The 27,195-nt window shown below is 47.0% G+C and overlaps 2 protein-coding genes across 5 annotated transcripts in view; both read right to left on the reverse strand.

Moving 5' to 3' along the window:
• The window catches only part of Tuft1 (tuftelin 1), a 42,998-nt gene extending 25,618 nt beyond the window's left edge, over nt 1–17,380 (reverse strand). Inside the window, exons 1-2 of one of the 2 annotated variants that reach the window (XM_052731487.1) lie at nt 17,226–17,331; nt 2,798–2,834 (exon numbers count right to left, since the gene is read on the reverse strand). Coding sequence is in view for 1 of the 2 variants with exons in the window: in XM_052731486.1 (XP_052587446.1) it covers nt 17,226–17,285 (60 nt within the window). In the remaining variant the exon portion in view is untranslated. Of the gene's footprint in view, nt 1–2,797; nt 2,835–17,225 lie in introns of both variants that reach the window. The other variant, XM_052731486.1, reaches the window with a different exon arrangement.
• Nucleotides 17,381–19,015: 1,635 nt separating this feature from the next.
• Nucleotides 19,016–27,195, reverse strand: part of Cgn (cingulin) — a 28,796-nt gene continuing 20,616 nt past the window's right edge. For all 3 annotated transcript variants that reach the window (XM_052731451.1, XM_052731450.1, XM_052731449.1), the window contains exons 14-21: nt 25,536–25,706; nt 24,300–24,461; nt 23,321–23,410; nt 22,039–22,122; nt 21,835–21,953; nt 21,465–21,573; nt 20,675–20,838; nt 19,016–20,477 (exon numbers count right to left, since the gene is read on the reverse strand). In XM_052731451.1, coding sequence (XP_052587411.1) covers nt 20,336–20,477; nt 20,675–20,838; nt 21,465–21,573; nt 21,835–21,953; nt 22,039–22,122; nt 23,321–23,410; nt 24,300–24,461; nt 25,536–25,706 — 1,041 coding nt within the window. In that variant the 3' untranslated portion in view covers nt 19,016–20,335. The remainder of the gene's footprint in view (nt 20,478–20,674; nt 20,839–21,464; nt 21,574–21,834; nt 21,954–22,038; nt 22,123–23,320; nt 23,411–24,299; nt 24,462–25,535; nt 25,707–27,195) is intronic.

Genomic DNA, 27,195 nt, shown 5'->3' on the forward strand with positions numbered 1-27,195 from the left:
GCTGGCCTTGAACTCACAGAGATATGCCTGTCTTTGTGCTGGGCTTAGAGGCATGAACCACCAATCTTAGTCAAGAAAATTAAGCAACTATTAGGTATACATTAATCTTAGCAGTTAGTAAGGAGGAAAGCAGATTGTAAACTGTGATGGCTGGTTGTAATTGTCAACTTGACACAATCTAGAATCACTTGGGAAAGGAGACTCAATGAGAAATTGTCTAGATTAAGCCAGGCGTGGTGGGGCACGCCTTTAGTTCCAGCACTGGGGAGGCAGAGGCAGGCGGATCTCTGAGTTTGAGGCCAGCCTGGTCTACAAAATGAGTTCTAGGACAGTCAGTGCTCTACAGAGAAACCTTGTCTCAAAAAAAGCCCAAAACAACCACAGCAACGTGGTATTTATGTGCTGGAGATGTAGCTCGCTTGGTAGAATGCTTGACTAGGACGGAAGAAGTCCCAGGTCAGTTTTCAACACTGCATAAAACCTGGCAGTGTGTAGCATGCCTGCAATCCCAGCACCTGAGAAGCAGACACAAGAGGATCACAAGTTCAAGCCTGGGTGACACAGTAAAAGCTTGTTTCAAAAGACCCCCTACCAAAAGATAATGAAACATATTTCTAAAATCCCTGTAGCTATCAAAAGACTAAAGTAATACTGTTTGATCCTTTAGAGTTAAATGACCAATTCCTAAAGAAGAGAAAAGGAACATCTATCACTCCAAGTCACTCAGTCCAGAATGAATAATGTGAGTCTACAGCTCATAAGGAAGTCAGGTTTATAATAATAACTAAATAATAATAATAATGTGTATACATACACACACACACACACACACACACACACACACACACACAAAATCAGGTTTATATAATCTGGAACTCTCAAAGCAGAACTCTCCAGGCCTCAGTGGCTCCACTGACTCAGTTCATGGACTGGAGAAGTAGTACCAGGTTCTATACAATCTCACCCAGAGAACAGAAGACAGTTCACTTGATGGCGCTAGTATAAGCCAGTACCAAAGTCAATAGATGTGTGTGCATGCAGTGGGAGGGGGAGACACATAACACGGGACGAACATGAAGGACACAGGAATACTGACCAGTGTCTTTCACAAATAGAATCTATTCCCTAATATTTTGTTATAGCCTAGACAGAAACATGAAGAGGCATTTTACTAATGAAGGGATACAGACGGCAAATAAGCACACATAAATATATTCATTATTAATATTAAGCACATGTAAATTAAAATCACACTGAATACCACTACATATCTATCAGAATCACTGAAATAGTGCTCATTTTGACAGTACATATACTAAAACTGGAACAGGGCCAGTGAGATAGCCCAGGGGCAAAGCTGCTTGCTGAAGGCCTGAGTTCAATCCCCAGGACTCACATGGTAGAGACAAATAAACCACTCTGGCAAGCTGCTCTCTGTACGGACATGCACTGTGGCATGTAAGTGCACAGAATCACACAAAATCTCAAGTTCAAGGCCACCCTGGGCTACAATGAGACTGTCTCAAAATAACAAGGAAAAAAAATCCTTAAGAGTTATGTATGGTTCAGAAGTGAAGAGCTTGTCTGTCATGCACAAGGCCCTGTGTCCAATCTCCAGCATCCCCCCACTTCCCAAAAGCCTCCCTTCAATAGGCAAATCATTTAACTTGGTAGGATTTTTTATTTATTAAAAAAAATTTATGTTATGTGTATGGGTGTTCTGCCTGCCCCTACATCTGCGTACCACGTGCATGCCCGGTGACCAAGGAGGCCAGAAGAGGTTGCTGGATGCCCTAGAACTGGAGTTATAGGTGATTGTGAGCCACCATGTGGGTGTTGGGAATCAAACCCAGGTCCTCTGGAAGAACAGTCTAACTGCTGAGCTGTCTCTCCAGCTCTGGGAACTGTTAAATTTGTAAGTCCATTATTTTAGAACATAACTCAGCAACAAAAGGAGGCAAATACTGATACGTGTACTAGCCATCTCCAGAGAATTATGTGTAGGAACACAAACAATAAAATAGGTAGACGCCAGGGGTCGGGGATTTAGCTCAGTGGTAGTAGCGCTTGCCTAGCAAGCACAAGGCCCTGGGTTCGGTCCTCAGCTCCGACAAATAAATAAATAAATAAATAGATAGATAGATAGATAGATAGATAGATAGATAAAATTAAAAATTAAATAAACTCATTTAATTATAATTTTTAAAAAATAGGTAGATGCTATACAACCCCATTTATGTAATATTCTTGAATGAACAAGTAAAGAAACGGAGACACCCTCTTCCTGTAAGCAGCTGGGGTGACCTATGAAAATGGCTCGCTACTCTTTTGACCTAGAAAACACTACACAATTATGCAGTTCAAGAGATTTACATTTTTGTGCTCACTTCAAGAACACCCATGACACCGCCCAGGCCATCCAGGGTTTGCCTATCCGAAAGCCATGGAATCCATGAAGCACTGAAAGGCGTCACTTTAAAGGAGCAAAGCATGCCATTCCGGCCGTATAAGGGTGGAGTCAGCAGATGTGCCCAGGTCGAACAGTGGGGCTGGACAGGGTTGGCGGCTAAAAACGTGCTTACAAATGGAGACAGTAATGCTCGACTTCAGGGTTTAGCTGTGGACTCTCCAGTCACGGATCACATCCACCCACTACCAGAACTCACGAGGCTACTAATCCATGTGTGAGCCCCTCCTGCCCACAGAGATGACTCTTCACTGAAAAGGAACAAGCTGTTTCTAAGAAGACGAGGCTGCACAAAAGAAAGACTTCCTAGAAGAAACAACAAAAACTTACAGCCTGGGGATAAATCCAGCACCAAACAAATGCAAAACTGAAAAAGAAAGAAAGAGAACAGATTAAGGACTGCTGGAGCTAATGGAAGGGTGGGGTAAAAGGGCAGCTGTGAGACTCTGGAGTAACAGCAACGGTGGTGGTGACCAGGAAAAGTCCAGTCAGCTGCTTTCCATGTCAGCAGCCTGGAATACAGCGTTCTGGAATTTGAAACTGACTAATAGGTATAGGGATTCCCATCATCTCTTTTTTATTTTATGTGCATTGGTGTTTTGCCTGCATGTCTGTCTGTGTGAGGGTATCAGATTCTTGGAGTTACAGACAGTTGCGAGCCACCATGTGGGTGCTGGGACTTGAACCTGGGTCCTCTGGAAGAGCAGCCAGTGCTCTTAATAGCCGAGCCATCTCTCCAGCCCCCCTATTATCTATTTTTTTAAGACAGGATCTCACATGGTGACCCATCTTGTCTTTGAACTTGTGATTCTGTTGCCTCAGCAAAAACTGCTTTTAATGCTCACTAATATTCTATTTAATGGATAAATTAATTTATTCAAACCAACCCCTATGTAAGTTGTCAGTTTATATTCATTCTCTCTCTGCTCTCTCTCTCTCTCTCTCTCTCTCTCACACACACACACACACACACACACACACACACACACACACACTTTAGAAAACATCTTTGGGGGTCACAGTGGGTAAAGGTGTAAGGAGAGAAAAAACAAACAACAAACTACAAAGCTGTCATCTGTCTCACACACACACAAACAAGAAAATAGGTTTTTTAAAATATTGGGGCTGAAGAGATGGCTCAATGGTTAAGAGCACTGGTTTGAGCCGGGCGGTGGTGGCACATGCCTTTAATCCCGGCACTCAGGAGGCAGAGCCAGGTGGATCTCTGTGAGTTCGAGTCCAGCCTGGTCTACAGAGCGAGATCCAGGGCAGGCACCAAAACTACACAGAGAAACCCTGTCTTAAAAAAAAGAACAAGCCGGGCGGTGGTGGTGCACGCCTTTAATCCCAGCACTTGGGAGGCAGAGCCAGGCGGATCTCTGTGAGTTCGAGGCCAGCCTGGTCTCCAAAGCGAGTTCCAGGAAAGGCGCAAAGCTACACAGAGAAACCCTGTCTCGAAAAACCAAAAAAAAAAAAAAAAAAAAAAAGAACAAAAAATAAAATAAAATATAAATTTAAAATAAAATAACCATGAAGAGGCAGCAGAATGTAAGCCCAGAGGACCGGGAGCAGCGCTGTGAGATGCTGTCTTCAGGACACGACAAGGCCTTTGCGCTCATGACCTCACTGCAGCTACGAGACCAGCCAGCGATCTGACCAGGATGTACTAATTAAGGCAGTACTAATTAAGCTCACTCAGTTGCAAGGTGGGGGCATGAAAGTGGGAGAAGAAGGGCTGGAGAGATGGCTCAGTGGTTAAGAGCACCACTGCTCTTCCAGAGGACACAGTTAAATCCCAGCACTCACATGGCAGCTCACAACTGTCTGTAATTCCAGTTTCAGGGGATCTGACACCTTCATACAGACATTCATGCAGATAAAACACCAATGAACATAAAATAAAAATAAAATAAAATAAAAAAAGTGGAGGAAGATCATGTTAGGTCATATACATATATGTATAATTTATATAACTTTTTTTATAACCTTTTATTCACTCCTCTCAAAGATCCTTGAACACAGGACAGTTTATTTAGCAGTGACAGGCATGGAGTAAGCTGCTCTGAAGAACATTGAATGAATTCAGATGATCCAGCCAGGGATCTTCCTGATTCCCTTTCTTTTGAGAAACACACACCTCCTCCCCACCTCACCCCACCCCCAACAGAGTTTCTCTGTGTAGCCCTGCCTGTCTTGAACTCACTCTATAGACCAAACTGGCCTCAAACTCAGAGAGTCACCTGCCTCCGCCTCCTGAGTGCTGGGTTCAAAGGTGTGCACCACCATCACCTGGCCAGACTCTTTAGAGGAAACAGTCAGGAACACTAGCCAAAGCCAACAGAGAATGGCTGAGGACTATCATGAGAAAGGTGAGCAACAGGCAAGAAAGGCAATTCTAAGAAGAAATACAAATGGCCCATAGACACATGAAGGATGCTCAGCTAGGATGGGCACACCTGCAGTCCAGAGCAGCAGGGGTCAGGGCCAGCCTGGCTACACAGTGAGTCTAAAAACAAGGGAGGGGCCTGCTGGAGAGATGGCTCAGAGCACTGGCTGCTCTTGCAGAGGATCTGGTTCAGTTCCCAGCACCCACATGGTGGCTCACCAATGTCTCTAACTCCACTTCTAGAGCATCAAATATCTTCCTCCGGCCTCCACGGGTACTGCAAGCATGTGCTACACAGTCTACATACACAGGCAAAACACCCATATACATAAAATAAAAATTTTAGAAAATGTTAAACCACAGAAAGGCCACAAAGCAGTTCACGTCTGTGATTCTGTGGTGGTCTGAATAAGTATGACCCCATAGACTCATGTGTTTGAATGCTTGGCCCATAGGGAATGGCACTATTAGGAGGTGTGGCCTTGTTGGAGTAGGTGTGGTCTTGGAGGAAGTGTGTTTCTGTAGGGGTGGGCTTTGAAGTCTCATATGCTCAAGCTACACTCAGTGTGGTTCTCCTTCTGCTGCCTGTAGATCAAGATATAGAACTCTCAGCTACCTCTCCAGCATCATGTCTGCCTGCAGGCCACCATGACAACTATGGACGAAACCTCCGAACTGTAAGCCACCCGTTACATGTTTTCCTTTGTAAGAGTTGCTGTGGTCATGATGTCTCTTCACAGCAATAAAACCCCAACTAAGACAGATCCCAACTCTTTAGAGACTAACAAGAATTTGAAGCCAGCCTGGGCTACACAGTGAGTTCATGGGAGCTTCAGCTTAAAAAAAAAAAAAATCAGAGACACTAATTCACAAAACAAGGCTTTTCATTTATTTAAGTACATGAACACACAGTAATTGCCAACTCCTACACACAGCAATTACTATGTGTGGGACCCTATTGGGCTGTATTCCAAGGACTTTGCATGTGCTAACTCATTTAATCCTAACAATATCTTCCAGTAGGCACCAATGTTCCAATTTTAAAAACAGGTTCAGAAGTTAAGAGTCTCATCATGCAACTAATCAGCCACAGAGCCAGGATTCAAACCTAAGACCTGTGGCTCCAGTCTGGGCTTCTAACCAAGATGTCACATGGCATTTGTTCTAAGTAAACACACAGGAAAAGCACTGAACACACACACACACACACACACAAACACACTCTGGCACGCACATGGGGGGGGATCAGAAGTTCAAGGTCATCCCGGCTACACACAAGTTTGAGGTTAGCCTGGACTATGAGACCCTGGAAAGGAAGGAAGAACAGGAAAGTGGAGCTGGGAAAGAAGGGACGTGGGGGAGGGATGGGAAGGGCCTTCTGTTCCGTCTATTTCCGTGATTTTGGGTTACTGTGTGCTCGTGCCCATCTGTGTATGGTCGTGTAGGTGAGCATGCCCATGGGTGTGCATACATAGGGACGCCAAAGGTCAACCTCAGGTGTCATTACTCAGCTGCCATCTATATTGTTCTTTCTAGACGGAGTCTCTCTTTGGCCTGGAGCTCACAGACTAGGCTAGGCTGCTGACCAGCGAAGTGTAAGGGACTCTCCTGTCTCCACCTCCCAGCACTGGGATTTCAAGGACCGTGCCACCATGCCTGGCTTTTATAGACATGTATTGTTGGGATAGAAGCCAGGTCCTCAGCTTGCCCAGCAAGTACTTTCCTGACTGAGCCGTCTCCCCAGCCCCTTCAGTGATATTCTAAACTTTCCTATGGAAATGCTGCCTAACACTACTGCAGTAAAAATGATAGCGAAGAGAAGGGAAGAAAGGTACTGAGGCTAGTCAGAAGCAGAGCATGTGAATCCCATCTGGCGTCCACTCATCCTGCAAGCGCTTGCTCTCTGGACCCTGTTTACAGTCTGGAGAAAATGCGGGTGATCACACCCACCCAGCTCAGTTTGGAGCACAGTAGGAGGTGTGTAAGGACAGTGTGTAAGGAAAGCACTCAGTGACCCATAATATCAAAACTATGGAGGCAGCACTGTACCCAAGCAGCTCAAGGGAGGAGGGCATCTAATAGACTGTCTAAACAGCCCTGGAGAGAAGTCCGGGGCTCTCTCAGGATGCTACAAAGCCACAGACCTCACCCCACAACTCCAAAACCTAGGGCTCCTCTCTGCTTGGTGAGAACAGCTGTCCTCTGGAACCACAGTAAGCTCAGGGCTGTGCTCAGGCAGAAAAGACCTTTAGGAACACCCAAAAGTGTCGGGCAGGATAGGCCCGACTGGGGCCTCTGTAAGGCTACAGGGGAAGTGGAGTCTTCTCTAGGGGAAAAAGAGCAGTACTAATCACAAGGTGAGCAGGCCTCTAACCTCATAAACACTCTCCAGAGAAGCCCAGCTACCTCCAATTACAACAGCCTCTGCGCCTTGTTCAAACAAACCAGGGGCATGACTCACTCCTCAAAGCAGGGAGGGGGTAAACACATAGCTAAGGGCTTAGCAGATCAAGAGGCTTAGAAAGAAGTGATAGGAGATAAACAGGGAGGCCCCAAGGAGATAAAGAGGGGGCCCCAGGGGTTCTCACACCACGGGCTTACGGAGTGGGAAAAGATCCATGGGAACAGCCGGTTTCCCTAGAACCCACTCTCCAGGCTTCTATGGAGCCACTAACACAGTGGGGGGAGGTCCAGGGTAAAATGCCTGGGTCAAAAAGAGAAGGGAAATAAATAGAAAGGGTCTCTGAGCTTAAAACCTCTAAGTCACCTTCACTTTGCACCCAACTCCTGCAACCGTATGTAGTCTCACAATCTTAGTCACTACCAACCCTGTCTGTGGCTTGTCCAGCTTATGCCCACCTGAACACTGAGAATGCCACCTTCTCATAAAACTGGCTCCTGAGAGGCCAACATGAGGGAAGCCCCGGGAAGTCATAGAAGAGGATGGGATGGAATGGGGTGGCTGGGTGCCCACTCTCTCTTAGGGAAGGCTCCCAGTTCATTGGGTGTGTAGGCTTGCTGTGCCTGGTCCTCCAGGAGACAAAGACTCCCTCCCTTTCCTCCTCCTCACAGGTAAACCAACAAAACAGGAGAGGAGTTTACCTTTCATCTGGCAGCCTACCCATAGCATGGGCTGGACAAGCACAACGGCACTCAGCCTGACTGGGGAAATAAAACGAGGAGACTTGGGGGAACACCCTAGATGGAGCACCCATTTCTTACAATCTGGAGCCCTACACGGGTGCCTGGCAGTGAGAGTGTGTACACTGAGGCAGGGGGGCTCCCAAACCCCAGCTCTGAAGGAGAGGTACCTGCTGCTGACCTAGTCTCCCTCCAGGACACCTGCCTCAAGCCCAGCCGGACTCACTGTCATGAAAAGCCATAGTTTGTTAAACATATTAAATGCCATATTGTGTAGTTCTTTGAAGTGTTTGAAGACCATCTATCTATCTACATACATCTGTGTCTAACCTTAAAAACATACCTAACAGCCGGGCAGTGGTGGCACATGCCTTTAATCCCAGCATTCGGGAGGCAGAGCCATGGGTTGAGGCTTCTCTGGTCTTGGATACCTTGCCTTGCAATCTGGTTTTCCTGTTCTCATACTCTTCTTTCATTTACCTTCTCCACCCTACTCTACCCACCCCATATTCTCTTCTCTTCCTGCCTCTGCTGCCCAGGCTTAAATCTGGGCCAACAGTCTTGCTGGCACACATCCATTCCCCCAACTAAGCCTGGCCACCCCTAAGAAACAGGTGTTTCACAAGACTGCACCATGACCCAAAGAGGCACATGCCATAATTACCAACAGGCGGGGAAGCTCGTCCCACCCGATCTGAGCACAGGTCCTGGAACCGAAACCATCCGGTGCACACCTCCCTCCACCCCAGAGAAATATGGACAATGCTAGTGCCACATGCCTAATGATTAGGTAACCTTCCTCTCTCTCACCTTCCTCTCTCACATCGTCCCCTCCCAAACCAGGCAAGAAAGCCAAGCTCTCCCGGAATTCCTATCAGGTTTGGAGACCTCACTGAAAAGTTAAAGCTGGCAATAAAAGGGGTAGGGGGGATGGTGTGAGGAGAAACTCACACTGGATGAGTCTGGGGCCGGGGCAGGGACTGGAAGAAATAGTCCCCAAACTTGAAAGATTCCTCCACCCAGGAGTTTCTTCCCCACCCAAGTGTCACGGAGACAGGACTTTCATCATTTTAGAATCCATCCCATTGGAGTAAGCACCAATGACCACAGAGCACTCTTCTTTTGTGTGTACCTTAGGCTGCCTTCAAATTCACTATGTAGCCAAAGATGAACTTCTAATCTGCCTGCTTCTACCTCCCAGTGCTGGGCCATCATGCCAGGTTTATGTGGTACCGGGAACTGAACCCAGGGACTTCAAGCATGCTTCTTGAGCACTCTAACAACAAAGCTAAGTCCCCTAGTCTCTCAATCCTCTTTGAAAATAAGATACTCAAACAGGTATTTTACTACCAAGTACAAAGGAAGTAAAGTCCACATAAACTTATAAAACTTCATAGCAACAATATTTACAACAGCCAAAGAGGAAAAACAACTCAAAGGTCCACCATTTATTTCTCGGTGAACACATCTATGACATCTTAAATATGGAGTATCAGTCAGTTCTAAAAATGAATGAAGAACTGCCATGTTATATGTGTAGGAGCCTTTAAAGCAGCATGCAACCTAAAAGACAGTCAGGAGGACCACAGACTGCATGGCTTCATTAACAGGAAATGTAAAAATGAATAGGTAAATTCACATGCAAGGTAGACTAGTAGCTGTCTGAGGCTGGAGAGACTTGGGGGAATGGGGGAGTGAGTGACTGCCAGTAGATGAAGATTTCTTTATGAAGTGAGCAGAAGGCTCTAGAACTGGTTCAGTGATGACCATGTAACTCTGAATACACTAAAAAACACAGAATTATATACCTTAAACTGGTGAATCACGTGGCATAATAGTTTTAATAAAGCTTATGAAAATGGTTAAAATTCATGGTAAGCTTATGGTAAATCACATCCCAATTTTTAAAATCTTTGTTTGTTTCATGTACAAGTATTTTACCTACATGTATATCTGGGTACCACATGAGTACCCACAGGAGCCAGAAGAGGGTGTCAGATTCCCTAGAACTAGAGTTATAGCTAGTCATGAGCTGCCATGTGGGTGCTGAGAATTGAACCCCGGTCCTCTGGAGGAACAGCCAGTGCTCTTAACTGCTGAGCCATCCCTTTAACTCCTTACAGCCTTTTTTTTGTTTGTTTGTTTTTTGGTTTTTCGAGATAGGGTTTCTTTGTGTAGTTTTGGTGCCTGTCCTGGATCTCACTCTGCAGACCAGGCTGGCCTCAAACGCACAGAGATCCGCCTGTCTCTGCCTCCTGAGTGCTGAGATTAAAGGCGTGCGCCACCACTGCCCAGCTAAACCCAATTTTTAAGTAAAGAAAAAGTAGGCCTCAGGCATTAAACTATTTCAGCTCCTGAAGTCTTATAGGAAGCATCTAATCCATAGTAAAGACAAAGGTTCATACTACAGCAGATAAAACAAATTCCTAATCTACCCAGTTTTGCCAAGACAAAAAAAAAAAAAAAAAAAAAGCCAGGTGTGGTAGTATATGCCTTTAATCCCAGCACTTAGGAGGTAGAGGCAGAAGATCTCCGTGAGTTCAAGGCTAACCTGGTCTACAAAGCAAATTCTAAGACAGCTAGGGCTACAGAGAAAGAGATCCTATCTCAAAACAAGAAAAAAGAATTAAAACAAGGAAAGAGGGAGGGAGAGAGGGAGAAAGGAAGGATTGGGGGAAAAGTACAATATATAAGAAAGGGTAACACAGAGATAAAAAAGAATAGCCCAGAGAGCCCAGAGTACACCAGCTCCCTTGGCCAGGAGAAACAGAAAGAAGTGGAAAAGGGTCCGTTAATCCTCAATATCGCTGTGAAAGCCCAGCCCTGTTGACTAGCACAAGTCACTCAGCTCTCCATCCTGGGTTTAACCACAGCCCCGTTACTCTTGCCACTCTATGCTGGCAGAGAGTCCTGGACTATCAAGGGAAGAGGAAAAGAACAAGTAAGAACAAGCAAATGTGGTGGCACACACCTTTAATCCCAGCACTCGGGAAGCAGAGGCAGGTGGATCTCTGAGTTCGAGGCCAGCCTGGGCTACAGAGTGAGTTCCAAGACAGCCAGGACTACACAGAAGAAACCCTGTCTCAAAAAACAAAAACAGGGCTGGAGAGAGGGCTCAGAAGTTAAGAGCGCTGACTGCTTTTCCAGAGGTCCTGAGTTCAATTCCCAGTAACCAAATGGTGGCTCACAACCATCTATAATGAGATCTGGTGCTCTCTTCTGGAGTGCAGGCATACCTGCAGGCAGAACACTGTATACATAATAAATAAAACCTTAAAAAAAATAACAAGATAAAAGGAAGAAGAAGAAGAAGCAAACGCAAATATGAAAAGGAGCAAAACTTGACCAAAGTCAGGCCAGGCATAGTGGCACATGCACTTTAGAGCCTGAGGCAGGAGGACCACAGCAAATCTGAGACCATCCTGGGCTACCTTAGTTCTAGGCCAGTCTGGGTACAGTATAAGACCCTGCCTCAAAAGAGGGGTGAGCTGGAGGAAATGGAGATGGTTCAGTGGGTCAAGTGCCTGCTACACAAGCATGATGATAACCAAAGTACAGCTCCCCAGAGACTGAGAAAGAAATCCTGATGTCAACATCTGGCCTCTATATACACGCACTCACATGCACAGAATCCTATTTCCTCCACCCCTAGGCTTGGGTGCCCAGATGCAGTTAAAACAATCCAGTCCACACCAGGAGCAAACAGAAAATATGAGCTAACATCTGAATGCTTACCATGTGCCAAGAGCTGTGTTTAACGTTTCATACATATTCTCTTAATCCTCATAATGATCTTAGGAGAAGGCATGGCCGTTGTCTCTTCTTACATAGGAGAAAACTCAGGATGAAGAAATTAATTACCAAAGTACTCTGGCAAAGCACTTAGTCAGACGCACAAACTTATGCTGCCTTTTTAAAAACTTAATTATTAATTATTTATTTACTTTGAGACAAGTTCTCACATATCCCAGGCTGGCCTTGAACTCCCTAGGTACCAAGGACGACCTTGTACTTCTGATCTTCCTGACTAATCTTCTGGGAGCTGGGATTATACGCAGGTGCCGCTACACTCAGTTTGAACAGTGCTGGTGATCCAATCCAGGGGCTTGGGCACCACAGGCAAGCAGTCTAGCAGCCTCAGAGTCATGCTCTTAACCACAACGCTATTAAGAGAAATCACAGGTTAACTAAAAATTGTGATTACACTGCAATCACAAGAAACAGGTGTCTAAAAAATTAGAATATTAACCTCCTTATAATTCCTATAAGTCAACAGATATTTAAAACTGATTTAAAAAAAAACAAACAAAACAGGAGGCACTGGTAGAGCACTTGCTTAGCATTCATGAGGCCCCATGTTCAATTCTCTGTATCTCCAGCGTTTTCCTGGTGGGTAATGGGGGTGAGCTGGGCTGGGGGTGTAGCTGAACTAGAAGCTTGCCTGGCATGCCCAAAGTCCTGGTCTTGACCCCCAGCACCACATAAATCATGCATGTTGTCGTCAAATGATTGTAACCTTGGCATTCAGGAGACGAAGGCAGGAAGGAAGATCCGGAGTTTAAGGACATCATCACTGGGTTTGAGGACAGACAAGAAACTCTGAGGAAAAGGGGAAGGGGGAAGAAGAGGAAAAGGAGCTGACTAAATGGCTTAGCAAAAAGGTCTGACGCCAAACCTGACATGTGGGTAGGAGAGAACGGACTTCCCTGACATGTTTCCTGACCTCCACACACGTACCATGGCATATTCCCACTCCTGCCACCAAACAAATAAATAAATGTAATTTTTAAGAGAGGAAAAAAAACATTACTAGAAGCATTTTATTTAGAAACAGAGGTTCACATCAGACAAAACAGATAAGAACTGAAAGTGGCCACTTCCATGTAGCAGAACTCAAAGTAGAGAACAATTACATTCTTTCAAAAACCATTGGATATTAGTTTTATTTTTTAAGTCATGCACAAGAGCAGGATGTGGTGGCACATGCTAAAATCCCAGCACTTGGGAGTTGGAGACAGGAGGACCAGGAGTTCAATGTTAGCTTAGGGGACATGAGAACTTGCCTCAAAATGCCGAAAAACAAAAATAAATTATGTACAGGTATTTTATTTACTTATTTATTTTATATGTATGCATGTTTTTCCTACATGTATGTATGTACACTGCACACGCCTGGTGCTCATGAAGGTTAGAAAAAGGCACCTGATCTCCTGGAACTGAAGTTGTGGATGGTTGTTAGCTGCTATATGGGTGTTGAGAATCAAATCAACTAAAGGTCGGAACTACCAGGCCATCTCTATCCCTCTAACACATATTCTTTCCATTTAAAAGGTCAAAGGCGGACTGGAGAGATGGCTCAGCTGTGAAAGGCTAGGCTCACAATTAAAAATATAAAAAGTCAAAGGGAGGGAAGGAATGGAGGGGCGGGGAGTCACCCATGCCAGAGTCTAAGGCACGAACATGTGTTCTTTCACGTACAGTCCCCATGGTCCTCCACTGGTGACAACATCTGGGTTTTGCTCTGGAGCACCCCATCCTTTAGTGGGCAATCTTGTAGACCTGCCAGTCAAGGATCCCTGTTCTATTCTAGTTCAAGAGAATGCCAGAGGACAATGGTACCTCTCCCTAGACTCTCAGAAGAATGTCAAAGGACCTAAGACAGCTGGAACCACCCAGAAGTAGAAAGCATCCATGTTCTTTCCCAGGACTCCCTGTGTTTGGATTTTTCAAGCTTTCCTTTAATTTATGTGCACTGTTCCTTTCCTTCTAATAAGTTCCTCTTAAGTAGCTAGGCCACTTTGTGCTGTTTATTACAAAGGAAGGTAATAGAAATGTCGAATGAGTTTGAGATTCATTTGTACTTTCTATGCCAATATAATTTACCAAAGTCACTTTCTCTTTTTTTTTTTTTTTTTTTTTTTTTTTTTTTAAAGATTTATTTATTATGTATACAGCATGTGTGCCTGCAGGCCAGAAGAGGGCACCAGATCTCGTTACAGATGGTTGTGAGCCACCATGTGGTTGCTGGGAATTGAACTCAGGACCTCTGGAAGAGCAGTCAGTGCTCTTAACCTCTGAGCCATCTCTCCAGCCCCCCAAAGTCACTTTCAAACAAACATTTTTGATATTAAAATACATTTAAACCAGACACGATGGTCTGCACCTTTGATCCCTTCAAACTCACATATAACTGGCACAATGTTTTTGTCCAAAAGACTATCCTTGGCAACACTCCAGGGATGTTAGCTCTTTTTTTTTTTTTTTTTTAAATGCTGGTTCTCCTCCACTATGTTTTTTTTTTCCGTTTTGAGACAAGGTCTTTCAGCTATGTAGTCAAGACTGGCCTGGCATTCACTATGAAGCAGGCTGGCCTCAAATTCCCAGAGCTCTGTCTGCTTCGGTCTTCCAAGTCCTAGGATCAAAGGCCTTCGCCATCATGCCCATCCTTCCCACTATGTTTTTGTTTATTTGTTTGCTTAGTAACAGGAAAGCGTAGTGGCATTTGCTCCACCCACGACCTTGGGCTATATGTCCCAAAGGAGGTGGTGGTTCCTGCCATTGTAAGTGACCTCATAAGGAGAGGGAGAAGGGCCACATGTTCCTTCTCCCTGCTCCTGCCTATGAGATGGATTTGTACCCCCACGCTGGGCACCACTGATTACAATCAAGCCACGTGGGTCTATTAAATGGGTAACAGAATTTATTAAGATACAGATTGAGGAAATACACTCACAATTACAGAATGGAGTAGACAGCAGAAGTCATCCTCTGACCTGACTGGGAGTGAATCTACCTCCCAGGCAGGAGCAGGGAGAAGGGGCATGTGACCCTTCTCCAACTCCTTTTAAGAGGTCACTGCAACTGCAGGAAGCACCTGCCTCCTTTGGGCCGTATAGCCCAAGGTCATGGGTGGAGCAAATACCATTACAGAATAGAGCCGGCTTACTAAGGAAGAGAAAGGCACTCCCCAAAAACAAAGGTAGGGTACAGTGAGGGGGAACTGAAGGAAACTCAAAGCCTCCTGCCCACTATGTTGATTTCAGACCCACTAGTGGCTACAGTCTGCAGTTTTGGAAGACGTCCAACAATAAAAGCACTACAGTGTATAGCTGTACTTCCATGTCACAGTGTGAAGCACTAAAAGACACATGGTCCCAGGAGTCTGACTCCAACTGTCTACACTCTCAAACTCTGGGGGAGGCATGAAGCCCCAGGTTCAATCCTCAGTACTTTCCTGGTGGGGGGGGGGCTGGGTTTTGTTGGAGACATAGCTCAATTTTCTGAATGCTTGCCTGGCATGCCCAAAGTCCTGGGTTCGACCCCCCAGCACCACATAAACCAGGCATCCGTTGATTCATTTATTTACTCACACCTTCTGCATCCTCACTGAGCAACGTTCAATGGTATGAGTACATGACGGGTTCCCAGGGACTGTCCAGAGCCATAAATTCTATCTGCAGATTGGCTCAGCAGAGAGGAATCCAGGACAAAGCCTGTCTCCTGACTGATTGATTGTTTACCATCTGTCCTTCCTCCTCAAGAACCCAGGAATGTCTCCAAGAGCAAACCCAGGCAAAGGTTATTTCATTCTCACCTTTAGAGCAAAGTAAGTCTGTCTCCTCTCTGATAGAAAGCTTTCTATTTAACTATAAACATACTTATACCCGAGAGCAAATTCCTTGCTGTTTCCCATCTCTGCTTTCTGTCCCACTGAAAAACCAATGAAAGTATCAAGGGACAGCAGCAGGTCCTTCTCTGTGCTGCTGGAGCTGTGGTTTTAGACGTCTTTCTCCTATATGACACCGTCTTTTTTCTACATCAAGCAAAAAGAAAGCCACGACCCCTCACTCATTCGTTCGTTCCACATTCTTTCCCTGACTGGACCATTTCAAAACAGCTAGAGCATGGAGAACTTGAAGCTGGTTGGCTATTGGTTTGGTTTTCTTTTTTCCATTTGGTCAGCATCTCTCACCTAAGGCGGGGGGAAAGGCTGGGGTTCGGGCGGTGTCGAGACTTGTAATGTGGCAGAAACATTCACACTTCTAGTCAGAAAAGTCAAGGGGACAGTGAACAGGCTTCAATGATTAGCTGTACTCTAAACTTCAATGAGTACCTATTCTACAACTATTCTTTGAAGAAGAGCCATAATCCAGCTGTGACTGGGTTAGCTTTGCCTCAGGGACATGCTGAGACAGGCAGAAGCAAAGGAATCAGATGTTGGGGGGAGGGGGGAGAAGGTCACAAACCCCCAACACCTCGGCTGGCTCTCATTTCACTCTCCCACAATAGCCTGGAAATAAATTAATTAGCACAGATCTAAGGTGTATTTGGATCCCCCAGCAACGCCTGGAAACATTCAGCATCAAATTACTGGCCTTTCCCTCTGGAGAGAGAAAAATCATGCGGTCAGCTGAGGGTGCTGGAGTGGGGAGGGCATGGGGGAACAGGGAAAACTGGCTTGCACTGGAGAACGCTCTCTCTCCCTAACCCTCTCCAGGTTGGTTCCCGTGTCCGTCCAGGTTCCAAGACATCCCCCTTCATCCCCTCCCGGGGCTTGGCAACTGGACACGGAAGCAAAACCCAGGAAGCTACTGGTTGGCCGAAAGAGGGAGGGGATCAGAAAAGCAAGACGAAAAAAGGAGAAATCCGAGAGAGGTGACCGTCGAGTGGAAAGCTCTATCCATCCTCTCCGACCAGTTCCGGAGTTGTCTAAAATCTACCACCCCTCCCACGCTCTCGCCTCTCGGTTCCCAGCCCTAGGATTCCACCCTCTGCCCCTTTTTCTAGTTAAAGGATCACCCGAAGCACCATAAAAGTCTTTGAAGGGCTTCTGAGGCCATCAGGACACGCGGAAAAGCCTAAAACGCGCCTGGACCGGCACAATGTCCGAAACGGCGCAGGGCTCCGGTCCCTTGAGGGTCTCCCACGACCCAATCTAGCTGCCCACGAGACGCCTGAGTGACGCGCCCTGTCCCCGGGCCGGGGCTGCAGTGTCCTCGCCAAGGACAGGTTACTACTCCCCAGCCCGGGAGCCGCCAGCTTTGGTCCCGCGCCTCCCACGCCACCGTCCGCCGCAAGGCAAAGGAAGAAAGCGCACGGGGCGACTAGGGGGCTGACCGCACCAAGCCGGGCGTCAGGTGATGTCGGTTAGCTCAACGTGAGGCACCGGAGCGGCGGAACTGGAAAGCCACGGGGCCGAGGCGGGAAGGCGGGGTGAGCGCGACGACCTACCGCGGTCTGGCCCTCCGGGTGCACGTCCACCAAGGTACACCAGTTCGGCGTCCCGTTCATCTTTCCGCGGAGGTCGCACGGGCGTCCTCAACTCCGAGGTGCGGCGGCTACTGGGCCGGCGCGCGCCGAACCGCCCCCTGGTATAGGCGCGTCGGGGGCGGGGCTGAAGGTGGGCCACGCCCAACGCGGTATTTGTCAATGGGTTGAGCGGAAGAGGGAGGTGGGCGGTGCCCAAGAGGCTTCAGGACTCGCCTACCAGCGCTATCGCAGATTTACTGTAAAGGTGGGGGCTTGGGAGTGAAGGTTGGGTGGCCCCTGAAGAGTTTTATTTAGGATACCACGTGGTAGTGTCTGTGGTGGTATCTCAGCATTCCTCATTAGTCTTGCCTTTCAGTTCTCCAGGATCGGTGCAGGGAAAGAATCTGTCTGGTCCTCTGTAAAAAGTCAGTTGGGGCCGGCACATGCTTCTATGGTCTCTCCTCTCCCTAAACGTAAACCAACCTGTAGGATTTTTAGAATTGAGTAAATCTTTCCTCTGTGGTAAAAAGGCAGGGACCAAGGGCCAGCTCGCTAAGACTAGTCTAAGCCAGTCTGGCAGGTGCTTTTCCCTGGCAAACCGCCCAGACCAAGTCAAAGCTAGCTAAGCTCTGGGTGGGGCTTGTTTTGCAGAAGCTACCCTTATATGGTGGGGAGAGGCGGGACACATTGCCTTAAAAGGAATTTGCGCCGTAGAGAAAAGATGACGCTCCACTGCACCAATGGCATTTGCTTCTTAAGCCTAGGCTGGGATCTTGGGGGCTGAACTCTGGTAGGTGGCTATCCCACTGACGGGACACCCACTGAACCACAGGCACGACAGGCAGCAGTGTTGTATGGGCTGACCAGCCTGAGTAGGCGGTACTACAGCAAGCAATTCGTTTTGGTGAGCGGCTAACTCCTTCAAGCCAGGGGGAATCGGACTCTGAGTCACTTGCCAGTTTAGAAATAGATGCAAAGCTCTATACCTGGAAGATAAAAGCTGGGGATATCAATAACCCAGGAGAGAAGAAAAGCCTAGTTCTAGCCTCTTCTATCCCTCAAGACGACACTTGTGGTGGTTTGGTGAGAAAGCCCCTCATCGGCTGCCATTTGAACACTTGGCTCCCAGTTGGAAGCAGTTTGGGAGTTTGTGTCTTGCTGGAGGATTTTATCAATGGGGCAGGCTTTGACAGTTTCAAAGATTCCCACCATTCCCAGCTTGCTCTCTGCTTTCATGCTTGTGGTGTGAGATGTGGGCTTTTAACTTTCTGCCTCCCTGCCAGCATGCCTCCCCACCATGATGGTAATAGACTCTTATCCTTCTGGAACTGTAAGTCCAAATAAACACTTCTTTTCTAGGTTGCCTTGGTCGTAGCGTTTCATCACAGCAACAGAAACGTAACTAATGCAGCATTCCTTGCTATTCCCAGAGGCTGTTAGGAAAGGATGGTTCTACTGTAAGTAGTCCGTGTTTCCTAGATCCTGGTCAATTAGGAGACCTCTAAAAATGAGCTAAAGCCTCACTTTATTTCATAATAAGGGCTGCTTAGCAGGTAAAGGTGACTGCTGCCAAGCCTGACAACTTGAGTTCAATCCCCAGGACCCACACTGTGGAAAGCAAGGACTCTCAAATTTGTTCTCTGACCTCCACAAGTGTAGCATTCATACACACACACACACACACACACACACACACACACATAAAATGTTAAAAAAAAAATTTAGAGTAGGCCCTCCAATTAGCTAGGAAAATAAAGACAGAAATTTCAATATAGATATGCCATTTTAATATTTAATTTAAAATAAACCAAAGCTGGATTGGATTAGGAAAAAATAACTGATTTGCAGAATATCTTTATTTTTAATTCATGAAATTACAAGTGATTGATGAGAACAGAACTTACTTTGGAAATAAGAGGTGAACCATCCCTATTACCTTCACCCACCAGAGCTTGGCACGCCCCAAAACTCAAAGGAGGAATACATTCTCCATTGCCCCTTCCCATCTCTACTGAGAGTCAGCTTCTAAACCCAGGCAAAGCTCTGAATCAGGGCCCACTTCCTGAGAAAGCAGGGATCTGTTGGTTCCCATCGAGGCTGGGCATATCGAGAAGCCACAAGGAGGCCACAGGGACTGGATGTTTGCTTTTAGAACCTGAATAAACAGTCCTCATGGTTCCCAGGTATAACCACCTCATGGCAGCATCCAGTCAGAGAGGGCGAGAAGGAAGACGGAAACCCTGAGCGGAACCAGTCCACCACCTTACCAAGGCCTGTTGAAGCCCTTCTTCCGGGGGCTGCTTGGCAGAGTAGCCTGTAGCTCTCCTGCCCAGTCACTGGGGAAGGAGGACAGGCTGAGGGCCCCCATGAGGACAGGCTGGTCTTTGGAGAGGTATGAATGTGCAGGTTTATGAAAGGCAAGAACAGCATCCTCATCTCACTCTGCTAAGGCACTGAGAGTAGAGCAGCAGCCAGGGATGGTCCAGATGGAAAGGCAGGAGGCCCCCTGGACCCCGTGACTGGGAGAAAACAAAAATATTGCAACTGAAGAGATGCTAGGGACTACTCATGGGCCCATGACTGTGCAAAAAGAAGAATCGGAAAAGTGGGTAGTGGGTAGAGCCACGCCTGCATGTCCATACCCATCATGTTCCCTCCCTTGCTCCAGAGTGGGAGGAAAAAAAGGGATCCAGGGAGCAGAACACTGGGTATTTCCCTGAGACATATGGTTAAATATTAAAGAAATAAAGCTTTATATACATGGCAATATCCACCCCTTCCTGTCCTTTGCAGTCCCACTCAGGTATAGGTTGACCATTGGTCCCACTGTAAGGGAGATGATGGAGGGGTCAGCACCGACAGGGAGGGCTCAGCAGGCCTACCCACTCTTCCAGTGACAAGGACAAGCCCACCCACCAGCTCATTGCTAATGCGTTTATCACCATCACTCTGACCCCTCCCAGTCTTCAGTCTGAATCCGGTCACCCATAGGAAAAAAAGACTCTCAGGCAGGCAGGACAGAGCAAAGCAGAGCAGGGCTGGTTGAGACAGGCTTCAAGCCTGTCTGTGGTCCTTAGCAGAGCATGCGCTAACTAACAGGAGCTGGTCTGCAGGTTGCTCTCCGTCAGCAGTGATGCAATGGATGAGGGGTCATAGACACTGTCAAATTCCTCGTCAGAGCTCAGCCCCTCTTGTTTGAGGGCTGCCTCGGCAGCTGAGCGGGAAGCTTTTCGCCTGAGTCGGAGAGAAAAGGAACAGACTGAGACCATCACCCCTCCACACTAAGGAAGTAATTCTTCTAAGACCTAAAGCTATTCACATGGTCCCCTACTAGTCAGGGATCTGGGGAAATAAAGTGAAGGATGGAAGCTAAGATACTAACAGCTAACCATGAGCATGGTACAGAGTGAGGGACAGAAAGGCGGCCATACCAAGCATCCTTTTCCAAGGATTTGATCCGAGCCTGGAGCTGTTCATTGACCTCATGCTGCTCCTCCAGCTCCCGCTGTGCCTTCTTCCTCAGGCTGTCCAGCCGCTCGATTTCCTCTTCTGCTTCATCCACCTGCCGCTTCAAAGCCTTCACCCTCAGGCTTAGCTAAGCAGGATAGGGTGTCCCCACATCAGAAAAGCAGTTACTCCCAAGGGCTGGGACCTCCCCTGCAATGACTCTGACAAGGGGCAATTGTCCCCCATGTCCCCCCATGCCAAAATGTTGTGACCTTGTATAAATCCTCCAGCCTCAGAGAATTGTTGAGAGGAGGTTGGGGAGCCAAGGAGATGATAGCTCAGCCAATAAAGTGCTTGCCATGCAATCTCCCTAGGGCACACTAGCAAGTGCCGGGCCAGTGAGAGACCTTGTCTCAAAAAAAAAAAAAAAAGGCTAGATGGTGCTGGATGAGTAACACCCAAAGCTGTCCTCCGGCCTCCACACACATAAGCACATTTGTGCACATGCATACACATATACAACCTACACACAAGCACAACACAAAGGTTACTGGGGATTCAATGAATTAATGTACATATAACATAGAGAAATTAGCATACTCAATACAGAGGCTATAACTAGTCTAGGCTAGACCTCTCAAGCTAATCTCTGTCCACACAAGCAAATTCTAAGTGTGGAAGACATGGGGGGTGGTGGCCTCCTCTGGCCTTCAAGAGAACACATAACATACACTTGTCCCACGGCTGCCTGTCCACAGGGTGCCATGTCCTCACCTGGTCTTTCTGGTCGTTGACATGCTGCCGCTCATCATCAATCTGGATAGAGAGCTCTTTAACTCTCCGTTCTAGTTTTCGATTGGTGGACTGTAGAACTGTCTTCTCTCTAAGAGCGAGCAGGAAAGGGAGGTCTTTTCTGTCATGACCCTCACCAGTAGATGGGGAGGATCCAGGGAAGTGCCAAAGAACCAGGGGCCCTTCCCATCCCAGAATTTCCACCACTCTGCTCTCTGTCAGAAGCCAGGGGGACTCCCTGAGGACGAGGCCAGGTTGGCCAGACACGAGGTAGAAGACCAAGGGTGACCCAGAGAAGAAAAGCCCAGAGGAAGAGAGGGAGGGGGAGGGGTGAGTGACAGGTTCCCATCACCTCTCTTCAGCTTGCAGCCGCTCTTGTAACAGTTGATTCTGGGACTCAAGCTGAGAGAAGCTGGCACTGGGTTTCTGGAAGCCTTCTGAGCTGGCCAACCGGGTCTTCAAGTCCTTGTTCTGAGAGAGGTGGGAAGAATCCACGGTTAGCACTCTAGGTGGTCCTCTGTCTGGCCCCGAGTCTATCCCCAAAACTCCTTTTCACCTGTCTCTCCAAGGAGATTTTGTCACACTCCAAGTCCTGCCGAGCAGACCTCTCCTGCATAAGCTCTGTCCTCAGCTGATCCATCTATTAGGGATGGGTGAGAAGAATTAGCCCTGTGGAAGACTACACTAAACCAGGAAAGCAAATCAACGGAAGCAGACCCCTGGAAGACATTCTCTGAACCACTAGTCCCCCAAATTCTCAGGCAACTAAGTACTCTCACCGTAGAATGACCAGCCTTCCACTCTCAATGGCCTAGCTAGATGTGAGAAAGCCATCACACGTTCCCACTGCCGTGAAGCTACCTGTCATCATCCCTTCCTCATTATGTTAGATTGGATCCCCGAAAATCAGTTTCCTGCAAGGGGCCCCAGAAGGCTACTACATAATCTGTGAAAGTGGAGCCTAAATTTCACTGGAGAACCTAAGATGTCTACAGTATTGGGAATGTGGGACATTTGCAGTGGGAAGATGCAGGCAGCAAGAGGAGCTGATGAGAGAGGAGAGAGGCTATGTGTGCACCAGGGAGCAAAGCTGAAGGGGAAGGACTGCCCAAGACCAACAGAGCCAGATGATGTCACCATGAGCCCTGGATGCTAGATGTCGGTGCGGAGCTTACAATTAAAAGACTGCTTTGAGTCTCAGAACAGATTTTGAACTTCTGAACAGTATCGGAACTGGAAGACTACAGGGACTTTTGAAATTGGACTGATAGCATTTTGCATTATGATACTGATAGGAGTTTTATGGGAGAGGAAACAGTGGAATACTACAGATTAAAGTGATGTTTGGAGGTGGGCATGCCTCCCAGCACTTGGGAGGCAGAGACAAGCAGATCTCTGTGAGTTTGAGGCCAGCCTGGTCTACACAGCATGTTCTAAGACCAGCCAGAACTACATAGAGAGACCCTGTCTCAAAAAACAAACAAAGAAACAAAAAAGTGATATGATTGGTTGTCAGGTTAAAAGAAGAAATTATAGCTATTCAAATGGGAGGAGCCATTTGAAAGAACACTCCCAAAATCTCACAACCAGCCCTTCTGAATTGAAAGAGTAAAGTCAGCACAGCTTGGGCTGCCAGGACTTTCTCCAGACTCCAATTCTTGGCTTCCTCCTTCCACCTAAGGAAATCTGTCTACCCTTTCCAAAGCAGGTGAGAACCTGAAGCAGACTGCCTTGCCAGAACCGTCCAGGTTTTGAAAGACAGGGGCGCAAAGCTGTCTTTGAGAGAGCTGGGGTGTTACAGTGGGGAGTAGGCCCAGTGAAGGCTCAGGGGGAGTCACCTGGTCCCGGCCACGGTTCACACGATCTGTTAACAGTTCCACCGTGTTCTTTTCTTCATCTAACTCTGCTTCCAGCCGTGAGACTTTCTCCTGAGGCAGAAGGACAAAACAAGGTCAATTCTGTCTCAAATTCTGGGCCCTCAAATGCCAAACTCCGATCAGGACCCCATCAAAACTTCAGCTCCACAGACTTTTTTCCCTGCATATTCCAGAAACCTTCTTGCTCCGGCATGCTCAAAGCCACCATGGAGTCAGCGCCCTCTGCTGACCAGGAAGGCAAACACTAGAATCCATTCCTTCTTGAAGTACGATTTCCCTAGTGGAAAAACTAAAAGTGAAACTCAAGTTCCCCAACAGAGGCCAGGATAGAAAAGCTCAGAAACAGCATTTCCAGAGTGTGGGGCAAATTTAAGCCACGCAGTACCATGCAGAAGTAAGAGCATGGATTCGGGCCAACCACCTAGGCCTGCACATCAGACCTACCATGTTCTCTGTACCTCAGTTCTCCTTATCTGTAAAATGGAGATGAGACCATCTACCTCACAGGGAGAATCCCAGGATAAGATGAGTCTTACATGTCACACCACAGTGCATTATATACTTGTTACTATTATTCTTACTTTTCAAGTACAGCAAATTGGAGACTACCATTCACTCTAAGGGAGGAAAGCCATGCTCAGCTCCAGCCAACTAGTGACATGCAGAACTCAGGTCTAAGAAGTTCAGTGCTAACAAAATGCAAAAGAAATCCAAATTTTTACATGACATTTATAAATTTCTCAACATCTGCCTTTAGTTCATAGCTTAAAAAAAACACAGTAACCCAGCAAAACCATCAGTTGTGGCTTCTCAAAATTTATTTTCTAGTACAGAAAAAGGCTTGGGATATATTGGGAGATCTATTTCCCTGCTCAAATCTCCCCTGCGCCAGCCGGCCCAAAACCCCGTCTCTCCCCAGCCTGCTTGTCCGTGCCTTTACCTCGAGGCTCTTCAGCAGTCGCGCCTTGTCATCCTGGGTGCGCTTCTTGTTCTCGGCCTCCTGTTCCAGCCCCTGCAGTCGCTGGGCCAGCAGCTCTTTGTCCAGTCGGGCTGTGTCCCGCTCAGCCTGGGATGCCTGCAGGGCCTGCCGCAGCCTTTGCAGCTGGGCCCAAAGACAACATACAACAGCTCATCCTAGCTGAAATGCAGGGGTGGAGGGCAGGAGCAGTCCACCCAAGGGAAGAACTGTTCCACCACTGACATTCTTCAGCGCCAGGCTGGGACCACAGCTTGGTGGCCGAGCACTTGCCTAGAAGTGCCAGCTCGTGGTGACAGGAGAACAGCTTTTAGTTCATTTTCTTTATCATCTTAAAAGTTTCTACACAAATAGGAATCACTTGAGAGTTTTACTGGGGAGCAGGCACCACTGTGCCTATTTAAAGAGGTTTTCAAACTACCAAACCTGTCAGACATGGTAGTGCATGCCTTAAATCCTTTAGCACTTAGGAGGAAGAGATAAACAGATCTCTGAAGTTAAGGCTAGCCATAGTGACACCCTATCTCAAAATAAAAGACAAAAACAAGCCGGGCGGTGGTGGCGCACGCCTTTAATCCCAGCACTCGGGAGGCAGAGCCAGGCGGATCTCTGTGAGTTCGAGGCCAGCCTGGGCTACCAAGTGAGTTCCAGGAAAAGGCGCAAAGCTACACAGAGAAACCCTGTCTCGAAAAACCAAAAAAAAAAAAAAAAAAAAAAAAAAAAAAAAAAAAAAAAAAAAAAAAGACAAAAACAAACAAAAAATATCTACCAATCCTAGGTCCCAAATTATGATCTACGTAATATGAAATGATGTTGAAGCATTAGGATTTTTAAAAATCTTGGCCAGGTAGTGGTGACGCACACCTTTAATCCCAGCACTCAGAAGACAGAGGCAATCAGATCTCTGTGAGTTCGAGGCCAGCCTGATCTACAGAGAGAGATCCAGGACAGGTACCAAAACTACATAAAGAAACCCTGTCTCAAAAAAAACACCAAACAACTCTTTCCAGGTGACTCTAATGTGCAGCAGAGTTTGAAAGCCCCTGCTGGACAGACGATACATCCCCTCTTTCCTGTCCCAGTGTGAACAGCACCCTCTTTTATACCTAAGTCTGGGCCCTAGCACTCCAGCGCACAGGTTCAGTAAGGAGGCAATGGCCTTCAAACCAAAGAACACTATCCTGTCATTTAGGCTCCTACCTCATCCTGAAGCCGGCTCAGGCCCCCTGAATTCTTTTCAGCCTCACTGGCCCAGTCCTTGGCCTGGCGCTGGGCATCCGCTACTTCCCTTCGGGCCTTTTCCTTGTAATCTTCCATCTGGGACTGCAGCTGCTGCAGAGCTAGCTTGGAGTCATCCCCAATCTGCTCCAGCTAAAATGCAGAGAAACACGTTTTTCCAGCACTGCACCTCCAAACCATGTTCTGTCCCTTCTCTAGCCCCAGCTCCCAGAAGTCTCCCAAGAGCCTCCTTTCTGGAAAGCAGCCCTCTCCGGCTTTCCCATCTAGATCCCTAGTATGGCTAGTAGTTATATTCAAATGTCTGCATGGACCATAGCTCTATCGCTTACTTATTACCACCTCTGGTCTCATTTTCCCATCTATAAGATGGGATAATAAAGCCGGGCGGTGGTGGTGCACACCTTTAATCCCAGCACTCGGGCGGCAGAGGCAGAGGGATCTCTGTGAGTTCAGGGCCAGCCTGGTCTACAAAGCGAGTTCCAGGAAAGGCACAAAGCTACACAGAGAAACCCTGTCTCGAAAAACCAAAAAAAAAAGATGGGATAATAATAGTACCTACATTGGTGAGTTGATATTGATTATGTTAATTATTTAAAGTACTTATAACAGTGGCTGGCACTAAGTAAACCTTCAATGACCGTACTTCTGCAAACTCGAGGTGACATGGTTATAAGATATAAAGAAAAATCTGCCAACTGAACTATGACAAACCCTCGATTACCATTTCAGAGAAAATAAAATATTTTATTTTCTAAGCTGACATTGCTAGTAGTTGGCCTTGTTTTGTAAAATAAGATCAGAGGAAGAACCTTACCAGCAGATGTAATTTAATTTCCTTATCTCCCATGTTTCTTCCTTTTCCCACAATTTAAACCTTTACTAATGATGATTCTTATGTCTAGGTCTTCTAGACTTCTAAAGCAAACTCCAAGAATGAAGACCCCAGGACAAAACTACCGCCATAAGCAGGATTTCACATTCGAGCTGGGCACGGTAGCATACACCTACAGAGGTCAATGCTAGTTTTAGCTACATGAGATTTGTCTCCCGAAAAAAAAAAAAAAAACCAGAAAGGAAGGGCTGGAGAAATGGCTCAGTGGTTAAAGTACATACTGCTCTTACAGAGGACCTGAGTTCAGTTTCTAGCACCCATACTGGGCAACCCAAAACTGCCTGTAACCCTAGCGCCAGGAGACCTGATGCCCTCTTCTGACCTCCTTGGGTACTGCACTCATATGCACACATATAACCCCCCCCAGACACAGATGTATGGACCTGATTTAAAAATAATAATAAGGGCCAAGCATGATGGCAAACACCCTTAATCCCTGCACTTGAGAGACAGAAGCAGATGGATCTCTGTGGGTTCAAGGCCAGCCTGGTCTACATAGTGACCTCTAGGACAACCAGGGTTACATAGAAAGACCCTGTCTCAACAACACAAAACAAGATAATGATAATAATAATAAGAAGAAGGAGGAGGAGGAAGCAGCAGAAGCAGCAGCCTTTTTTCAAAAAGGAAGATTTGGCCCAATCCTCTCTTGAGGAAAACGAATGTCGCACATCCTGACCCACTTCAGGGTTAGTTTCTGCAGGTCTCTCAGCTCTTCCTTAGGAAGAG

This window comes from Peromyscus californicus, unplaced genomic scaffold (assembly GCF_007827085.1).
Source record: "Peromyscus californicus insignis strain IS unplaced genomic scaffold, ASM782708v3 Scaffold_9__1_contigs__length_137607984, whole genome shotgun sequence".
Lineage (NCBI taxonomy): Eukaryota > Metazoa > Chordata > Mammalia > Rodentia > Cricetidae > Peromyscus > Peromyscus californicus.